At 40.3% G+C, this 10,411-nt stretch overlaps 1 protein-coding gene and 1 pseudogene across 2 annotated transcripts in view; both read left to right on the top strand.

The window, feature by feature from the left end:
- Positions 1-253: 253 nt before the first annotated feature.
- Positions 254-10,411, top strand: part of CLTC (clathrin heavy chain) — a 64,129-nt gene continuing 53,971 nt past the window's right edge. Inside the window, exon 1 of one of the 2 annotated variants that reach the window (XM_019736322.2) lies at positions 254-666. In XM_019736322.2, coding sequence (XP_019591881.1) covers positions 625-666 — 42 coding nt within the window. In that variant the 5' untranslated portion in view covers positions 254-624. The remainder of the gene's footprint in view (positions 667-10,411) is intronic. The other variant, XM_019736320.2, reaches the window with a different exon arrangement.
- On the top strand, positions 7,319-9,114 carry LOC109449756 (ran-specific GTPase-activating protein; annotated as a pseudogene).

Below are 10,411 nucleotides of genomic sequence, written 5' to 3'. Positions count from 1 at the left end.
TCGTTCTGCATTCTGGCAGCAATCAGCCAACCCATCCTGACCAGCATCACGTGCACCCGGAAGTACGTGGGTGGGACCTAAAGAGTCCACGGAAATGACGTTGGTCGCCCCTAGTCGCATGATGTGGCAAAATGCAAAAAAAAAAAAAAAAAAAGAAAGGAGGGAGGGAGAAGCTGGAGGCTGGGGAAAGTGATGAGTCCAAAAAAGTAGTCCCTTCGCTTCCTCTAGTTCCCCTCATGTGTCAGCAGTAAGCGAGTCCCACAGCGCATTGCGTCCAGAATTCCTGCGCCCGCGGCACCGCGGCGCTCCGTGTGGAGGGGTACATAAGACGGAGGGGGTGAGGTGACTTGGGCGGAGTTCTGTCGCCGGGATCCCTCCGCAGGGCTCAGCCGTTTCCGGAGTCTGCGCTGCGCCCGGTTCCGCCATTGCGGCTCTCCCGGACCCTGGAGCCTCCGCCCCCGACCCGAGCTCTTTCGTCTGCCTGCCAGTTTCCTGCGTCCCCGGAGAGTATCCTGCTGAGCCCAGCCTCCCCCCTCCCTTTTCTCCTCCTCTCCCTTGGAGAGTCCGGGCAGCCACTGCCCCGCAGCCCCAGTGACAGGAGGAGACCATACCCCCGACAGCGCCATGGCCCAGATTCTGCCAATTCGTTTTCAGGAGCATCTTCAGGTGCGACTGGGCCCTGGCTGGTCAGGGCTGTGGAGAGGGTGGTAAGGAGGAGAAAGCTGGACTCTAGGCCCAAGCAAAAAGCCGAATCGGAGGTGGGGGTGGGGGGGGTGTCGGTGTCCGGGGTAGATGGAGGATGGGGGCCTATTTTGGAAAGCTTAAAGGGTTAAGTGATGTGGGGTTTGGATGGAAAGGACGAGAGTCGGGGTGCAGAGTGCCGCGAGGCCTGTCGTGGGTTCGAGGGCCTTTCTATCTTCGCTTCCTGGATGGCAAGAACTGCGCATACTAACTCCACCCCTCTCCCCGTTTTATTCAGTTCATTCATTTGGATAGGTTGGAGCGGGGGGAATTCTCCGTGTTTCTTCCGGAGCAAGGGTTTCATCGCCTAGGTCAGTGCAGGGCTGTCACCTCCCATTGCTCTTTTTCCCCCAACGTGTCTGCACCCAGGAGTTGTAGGGCGGGTGGGTTGGGGAGGAGCAATCTTTTTTTCTTCCTTCCTTTTGCGGCTCTCATCTGGGAAAGGCACCTTCCCCTGGGGGTGGGGGGAACGGCGGTGGCTTGTCTCTTGCCATCCCCGAGGCAGGAGGAACAGAAGGTCACTGAAGGAACTGGAGGATAGAATGGAGGAACGTATTTCACAGGGCGGTGTCAATCTGAGTGCGTGGGGTCAAGGTCCCTAGGGGAACTCGCCTCCCCCCCCCCCCCCTTGAGTCCCTGGGGATGGAATGGCCCTTAATCCCCTCTTTGGTTCTGGAAGGTAGGAAGGGTTATGGAGAGTTTATCTTGGGGTCTGCTGGAGTCTGGCAGGTAATTGTGGGCGTGAGTACCTCCCTCAGGTTTGCCTGGAATCAAATCAAGCCCTGAGGATAAAGCACACCTGCTCTGAGATATGCAAGGTTTTGGGCCTGGAATTGGCTTCCTTTTCGTAGGTTCTAGAATTCTTCCCTATGGTGCGTTATCCTGTAGACAACATACTGTCTTATCTGGCAACATGCCCAGGGAGGGCCTAGGCAGGTGATAGTTGGAAGGTTTGACTGAATTAAGCCTTTTCTGAGCTGATTTTCCTGGTTCACCAATCCTGGTTTCACTTTGGCTGAAATAATTTATTAATATTAATGTGCTTTATTCCGAAATACCCTTTAAAGAGGCCTGCCTCAGCTCAATCTTCTGAAGGGCTAATTTCACAATGATAAAAGATGCTGTGGTTTGACATGACATTAATACTAGTGACCTATTGGCTATCACACACTTTACCACTAGAAGGCTAGTTTTATTTACTTTTTTTCCATTGGTATAACATACATTAAGGATTCTTGTTAATAAAAAGGTTTAATATATCAGTAACATTTCATATTTCTTTACAGGCATTATCACCTTTGCTTGCATCAGCAAGAAATTCTTTTCCTTTTAAGTCTTGAAATGTAATGAATAATCTTTACTCAGAAAATGAGTTAAGTAATACCCTTTCTTCAGTCATCTATGGTTTTCAGATAACTTATCTGAAGTAATGGAACACTATTTTACAAGAGGTTAAAAAAATGTTAAGTGACCTAATGGACATGGAGAAGTTATTGTTTATGCTCAATCTAAATTTTAATTGCTGTGGTTACTTCTGTTCAAGAGGGGTGTAAATGAATGTAGGTTTAGGAAAAAAATGTCCTTGAGTGTGGGGGAAAACACAGGCTCCTCACACTGAAGTGCATATGATGTATAATCTTTCTGCAGACAGAGGTTTGTAAAATCATACACAAGAGAAGCAGGTATAGTTGCTGTTTACAAGGCAGAAGTACAGCCCACTAGTAAGTCTTATTTCTTAACTAGTGGTGGTTTGAGCAATAGCTTGTCATCCCTATTTAAGAGGAAACAGGAATTGTTAAATAATCCCAACGATTTAAATCCAACCTTGTAACTGATTGAAGACAGGTTTAATGTGAAGACAGGGTCTGATATCTAAAGTATTCGAAATTTCTGAAAATACTTGAGTGAAGCCATTTCCTTCTCAAATAATTTGAAGATTTGAGCATAAAGCAGCTTTGTACATATACTTGAATAATTTAGTCATCCCTTTTTTGGACTAATATGCCATGCCTAAATTTAAGCTTGCTACTGTGACTTTATACTCCAACTGGTAGTGATTAGTTGCGCAAAGATCCCCAATCACCAACCTCTTCCAGGAAAATAAACTCCTGACTTCTCATTTTTATCCCTTCCTTTTAAAAAAATAAATAAGAATTGTTTTAATTGGCATTTTAGGTCTTTGACCTCTGAGTCCTGCCAGTTTGCTAAGTAGCAGAAAACTTTCTGAAGCACGTAGGATAAAAATTGGGAACAAGAATTGAGGAACTCGAGTGTAAGTTAGCTTGTGAAAGGTAAACTGTAAATGAATTTATTTCTATACTATGTAACTACTTTGGCCAACTGAAGGATCTATCATCAAGGCTTGAAATTGCAGCAAATAAATAATATTTTAAGTTATGAAGGATTTTTTTTTCTCTTAGGATGTTTAAGCTGATAGCAGTCAACAGATGAGTGTCTATTTGAAACATTGCTAGAGTTGCAGATTCTGAAAAAAACAAAACCTTAGGCTACACATAAAATGTTGCCTGCAATTCTTAATTCTTGGTGCATTAAGTATCTTTATGTCAATGGACACATTCCACTGTTTACCAGGTTTCTCCGGTCTGTAGTTAAAAATCTCCTCACTCTGTTTTCTTCCCTTCAATCCGTAAACTCAGGCATGGAATATGTTGTGAGTTGAATAGTAGGAGTTCTTGCTATGGTGGTTTTGATTTGCAAAGAGACAGCAAAGCTAAGTATTACTGGGATATGGTGTATGCTTAACTGTACTGCCTGGAAGAGGCATACTGCTTGGAATTATGCTGCATTCTATCCCGGGAATAGCTTCCAAGTTTAAGATGTATCGTGTTTTTCAGAATTTTCCTAATGGTCAATTTACTTGGCTTAAAGATATGGCTAATTCTAATGACTGTGCTTTAACTCTTTAGGAAATAATTTAAGACATGGAACTCTGTGTGTGTGTGTGTGTGTGTGTGTGTGTGTGTGTGTGTGTGTAGAACCTCAGTCATTTTCATTTTTAGTGTGCAGTGAAATACGTGATTTCACAAACCTTAACCTATGATATTTGAACTATATTTAACAAGGTGTTTTCTTCCAGCATTGTTATAGGTTTGGTTTTGCTTTATGAGTTACTGTCCAGTAGAACTTCCCTTCATAATGAAATTTTGTATTAGCTACAGAGGGATATTGAGCACTTGAAATGTGGTTAGTGTGACTGAGTAACTCAGTTTTTACTTTTATTTCTTTTTAATTAATTCAAATGTAAATAGCCACAGGAGGCTATTGACTGTGACATTGGACTATGCAATTATAGGCCAAGCTGATAGGCTTTGTGGGAGTGAAGATTTAGCTAACCACCCATATTTATTTGTTTACATTTCATTGGTTAAAATTAAAACATTCATTATTTGAAAGTGTTAGTTGAATGCTGTCTCTTGGAGAAGTAGTGGTCATGAACAATGATTAGTGAATGGAGGGAGCAGCAGACTTCTTGTGAAAGCCTGTTACAGCTTGTGAATGTGGCTGGAGGCTTTCAGGTCTTTACTTAATCCTCCAGCATCCTCAAACTGCAGAAAGTGAGACCCAAAGTAGTGCCCAAGGGAACACATTGTCAGAATGGGATTGGAACCTAGGTCTTTGGGCACCAAATATTTCAAAGAAAGAATGATTGGCCTTAAGAGAAGTTATACAGTGTCCTAGTGTGCTTATTTTTTGTTGTTGGACTTTGCTCCAAGAAGTTAGTTCTCTACTGGTTGAAAATGTGATTGATGATGAGGTATAGTAGACAGATTAGGGGTTTGGGGGTTGTTGAGACCACTGCTGTTCAATAGAAAAATAGTAAGAGCCACATACGTAATTTTACGTTTTCCAGTGGCCATATAAAAAGTGCCAAAGAGGTGAAATTAATTTTAGTGTTTCTAAAACTCAGTATTCCCAAAATGCTACAATTTTAACATGTAATCAGTATAAAATTTTCAAATGAGGTATTTTACATTCCTTTTTTTGGGTGCTGAATTTTCAAAATCTGATGTATATTTTACACTTAAAGCTCATCTCAATTCAGACCCTATTTTAATTGGAAATATTTTATCTGTACTTGGCTTTCATAAAATTTACAGTTGGAAAAGCAGATTTGCATACCTACCGTGTTTCCCTGAAAATAAGACTGCTGGAGAATCAGCTCTAATGCGTCTTTTAGAGCAAAAGTTGATATAAGAACCGGTCTAAAAGACGCATTAAAGCTGATTGTCTGGCTAGGTCTACCGGGTCTTATTATCAGTTTTTGCTCTAAAAGACGCATTAGAGCTGATTGTCCGGCTAGGTCTTATTTTCGGGGGAACGCTACGTTATTCGAAACATACTTACGTTTTTCATAATTAATCATCAGTAACTTGAACTTAAATTTTAAAATACATTCAGTCACAGTAAGCACATTTCAGTTGCACAGTACCACATGTGGCTTATGAAATGTGGCTACAGTGTTGGAGAATGCCGGGTAAAACTTAACCTCTTTTTTTCTCTGTTAAATAGGTAGATCTATCGCTTCCCAAAGTTATCGTGTGTGTGAAAGTACTTGGTGTAGTACTCTCAGAGCATGGTTAACTATATAATTTTTGTCAAGTACAGTTTATGCAGGTATCTCAAAACCAATGATACAACATTTTATTTTCAGACCTGGCTTTTTATGGCTCATAAATATTAGGTACTCACCTAAGATTTGATACTTATCATATATCAGCAACTGTATTAGATGAGGGACAAAGTGCTGAACAAGACTGATTGCAGCTTGCATTCATGTTTGCATTGATTAGTTGGCAAAGGCTGTCCCCACATAATTGAAACCATGGATGTCATTGAATGTTTGATATTGTGCAGAATTTAATACAAATACTAATGGGATGCAAAATTGATCTTGCTCTGAAACTGCCCAAAAGAAAGAATTTTAAAAATCTTTTATTGTATTCCACGAGCGCACATTGTTTACATTTTGGTACATTTTTAAAATTAGTGTTCCTTAGTTAGATATATTTGAGAGACCAAAACATATCTGAGGAAATACCCATGTGGAATGCCCGTGAGGCTTTTGTTCGTGTTGTTATATATGTCCTTCTATAAGTAAATGTCCTTACTTAAATGGGAAATGAGTTCATTACTGATAGATGTTTTAGTCCTGTATGTTAGAATGAGGCTCTAGTTCACTTATCTCTAATTCATTTACATACATGCCATGCTAAAGCCACTTCATAAAATCAATTTGTAAACCATAGCAAAATTTACAGCTCTAGGTATCTCTTTTCTCCCCTCTTGGCCAACTGCCTGTGGCTAATGCTCTTAACTCAAAGGGATAGCAGGAGGCTTGGGTCAGAATGTATTATGCAAAACCCATCTGTCAGACTTGGATTTTGTGTCTCTTCTTTTGTGTTAATGAAAGACATAATTTAAGATATTTTGCCCTAGTTTAGAGGGAATAACTATCCATCACGTCTTAATTGCTCTGAAATCTACAAGATCAAAATAAATTGACCATTATAGCTGTTAGAGTACCTACTGTATGCCAAGAACTATGCTAAATATTTTGTGTTTGTGATTTAATTAAGATAATCCCTTCAGGTAGGTGGGGTTAGACTTACTTTGCATATAGGAAAACCAAAGTTCATAGCAGTTAACTTGTAGAGTCACACAGCTTGTGAGTGGGTGGTCAGACTTTAATATTTGTTCTTTCAGTGTGGCACATTGCCTCATTTGGTGAATGATCTGTATTGTTTGAACTACAAAATATACCACAATTTGTATCTATGCTGTGGTGGTCTTTGATGTACACATTCTACTAGCAGTTTGTCTTTAGGTCAGTAGTTTTTATAGTATGAGAAAAATAGGGGCCAGTGAACCAACATTTGATTTTCTATGCCTTAAATGGTTATTTAGATTATGTTTTTAAAGGCTTTATCCAAGTTCCTAGTAGAAATTGAGCAGAATGATTGGGACTAGGTTAACTTGTAACCAGGAATATCAATCTATATCCCTTTCATAAGGCCGAACTTCTTAAGCTTCTCTATAGACTTTTCCTTAATGACAAGAGAAAGAATGTGTTCCGGACTGAAACCACTTGTGAAAGTAGCTTTCTATTTTACTATATTTTTCATTCTTTTTATTTATACTAATGTAAAACTTGAGTAGAACTCAAGGAAAACAATTGTGCTTGGGGGAAGGAGAGGAGGAAAGTGGGATTAGAATATGCTTGCTGAGGTTGAATAGCATAACCAGAGGGGAAAGTGATTACAGACTTGTAGGGTTGTGCTTGGAGGCAGAACTTCCAGTAATATTAGTACTTCCTCTTCTGAATCATTGGATGAATAAGGACTTTTCTTTAAGTTCTGAAGTAAAGCAGATTTTAAAGCTTATTTCTGAAAGAATAGGAAATGAGTTCATGAAAATCATTTCATCACATTAAAAAATGTATATTCTGTAGTGTGCTATTGTGGAAGATGTCTCAGATATTTAATCCAAGCTGTCTTTTTAGTTTTTCTCAACTTCCTCATTTATTAAATTAATGCTTTCTGGCAGTTGTAAAGTTAGACTATAGTATATGTGTTCGTGTTTATCATACTATTTGTAGCCCTTACAGACACTCAAATATTAGTTCTATGCTGGAGGGGAGTCTCTCATTATCCAGTTGAGTTGAACGTATATATGTCATGCTAAGGGAAAAACTACCATCTACCCAGTTATTGAAGGCAAGATCTTGGAGTTACACCAGGCTCTTTCATCCTCGTCCATTTCTGGAGTAGGGAAGGCAAGAACTCTCAGAGTGAACACACTGGGGGTCCTCAGCATTGCAGTTTTTCATGACCCCCATCTATTGAAACTGTTGGAATCTTAGTATAACAGATGAAAAATGGGAATTGGGTTGAGAGTTGCTTTCATCTATTTCTGACTAGCTGCTCATGTAAGAAAGGGCTTGGGGCGGTCAGATGGCTCAGTTGGTTAGAGCCTGAGCCCTGAACAATAGGGTTGCTGGTTCGATTCCCACATGGGCCATTGAGCTGCACCCTCCACAACAAGATTGAAGGACAACGACTTGGAGTTGATGGGCCCTGGAGAAACACACTGTCCCCTAGTATTCCCCAATAAAATTAAAATTTTAAAAAAGAAAGGGCTTAAAAACCACCACAGTGGGCAGAGTAAAGCCAAAGACTATCATATCCACTCACCTTGGCAAAGAGCTGACTTTGGATAGATCTCCTTATTTGAAATCATCTGGATTGGTAAGAGGTACATTTATCCCGTCTAATAATTATTCCTCTCTGTATGGCCTCAACAGTTACAACTCTTACAAGCATACGGTTTAAATATCCCTCAAAAAGCAACCCGTTAGGGAAGGGAACAGCCAATGGGCGGGTGGGAGGTGCCGGCGCTGTGCTCGGAGGGAAGGAGCACAGCCAGGCCTACCCATCTGCCGCCTCCACAGCACCAAAGACTCCACCCACCGAGAACGCAGAAGAGTCCAGCCACCACCCCTAGTTTGAGCCTGTAGTTTCTTGAGCAAGAAATTAAAACACTGGAAGAAGGTGAAGAGCAGCTTTTCAAAATGTGGGCAAAACCATTACGATTTGCTTCAGAGAACGATCTCCCAGAATGGAAGGAACGAGGCACTGGCAGCGTCAGGCTCCTGAAGCAAACGGAGAAAGGACCATCCGCCTCATGCGTAGGGACAGGACCCTGAAGATACGCACCAACCATTATATCACGGCAATGTTGGAGCTGAAGCCAAAGCAGGCAGTGACCGCGCCAGGGGTTGGAACACCCTTGCGGTCCTGGCTGGCCCACGAGCGACCTAACCCAGAGCTGCTGGCCATTCGCTTCCTCAATGCTGAAAATACACAGAAATTCAAGACAAAGTTTGAAGAATCCAGGAAAGAGATCGAACAGAGAAAAAGAAAGAATCGGGCAAAAATGATAATGCAAGAAAGTGGCTGAAAAACTAGAACCTCTCTTGGTGAAGGAGGAGAGCAGCGAGTCCGAATGAGACCAAGGAAAAAGTTGAGGAGAAACAATAAGTCCTCTACCCTTGTTTTCTTTTCCCTTAAGAAAAAAAAAAAAGGCCCTGCCTTTTCTTTTTGGTTTGTTTTTATTGTTTTTACAAGGGACTTTATATAGAGAGAACTGAATTACGACAACAACAGCAAGCAATCCATTAGGGATATGTTTCTGGAGATCATAATCCAAAAGTAAGTGAAAAGACAAACTCATAATATGCAAATGGAATTTGAGGCATGTACAATTCCCATGAAAGCACCATAATGATTTTAAAAAAGGTTTGGATTGGAGATGACTGTCTACTGCAAATGAAGACACTGATGTAAAAAAGGCATGTGAAGAGTTTAAGTAAAATGGTGTCTGAAATGTGAAAAGTAGAAAAACATTTCTGAGTTAATTATAATTTTAAGTGTTTCTATAAATTAAGTCAAATGTCTACTTGAATTATATATTAAGCATATATATCTATGTGTATATAGATACATTATAAGCATATATATATCTATATACACATAGATACATATATACACACACGTATACATATATAATATCTAATCCTTAGGAGTTTGTAATTTAATGGGACCCAGAAGCCTTTTTAAATTAAATAAAATTCATTAAGCTTAAAATTGCCTATTTTAATGTGAACAAATTTAGTGGTATTTAGTGCATTCACAATGTTGTACAGCTGTCACCTGTATCTAATTCTAAAGCTTTTTCATCTCTGCAAAAGGAAACCTCATATCAAGCAGTCTTTTCTTCCCCACTCCTCCCTAGCAAGCACTAATGTGCTTTCTGTCTCTATGGATTTACCTGTTCCTATAAATGGAATCATACAATACATGTTTAACTTCTTTTACTAAGTATAATATTTGAGATTCAGCTATGTTGTACTATGTATCAATACTTCATTCCTTTATGGCCGAATAATACTCTATTGAATGGACAGGCTACATTTTATTCTTTTCATCAGTTGATATTTGGGTTCTTTCCACCTGTTGGCTATTGTGAATAGTGCAGCTGTGAACATTAGTGTGCAACTTTTTGTTTGAATGCCTGTTTTTCAGTTATTTGGAATATCTACCTAGCAGTGGAATTGCTGGGTCACTTGGTAAAATTCTGTGTTTTAGCTTTTTGAGGGACTGCCCAGCTTTTTCATAGCAGCTGCACCATTTTACATCTCTACCAGCAATGTATGAGAGTTCGAGGTTCTTTTTTTTTTCACATTCTCTTCAACGCTTGTCAGAAGGTTTGTTGGGTGTCTGGGGAATAGACTACTTGGGAAAATGAATACCCTATTTGGTCATGTATTGTATTTTTAGTTCTGTGTTTTCTCCCAAGCTTTGTAGCCCTGCCCTTCCGTAAATTGTGTGCCCTTCTTTAGGTTCCGTTTCCATTTCTTCAGAGATACCACATATACCCCCACATTTATCCGGGTTAGGCATGCATCCCTTTGACCGCACGGCACCTTTGTAATTGTTGTGTGCCTGTTAACGCAATGAGTAGAAGAAACCATACCTCGTTTACTGTAGAATTCTCTGTATTAGTATAGTGTCTGGCATACAGTAGCTGTTCTGTAATTGTTTAAATGTGTGAGTATTGGAAAAAGTACGACAGAATTAGGAAGAGACTGGAG

This window comes from Rhinolophus sinicus, linkage group LG15 (assembly GCF_036562045.2).
Source record: "Rhinolophus sinicus isolate RSC01 linkage group LG15, ASM3656204v1, whole genome shotgun sequence".
In the NCBI taxonomy this organism is placed as follows: domain Eukaryota; kingdom Metazoa; phylum Chordata; class Mammalia; order Chiroptera; family Rhinolophidae; genus Rhinolophus; species Rhinolophus sinicus.
Note: the sequence above shows the minus strand (reverse complement) of the source record. Positions and strands in the feature narration are given on the sequence as shown.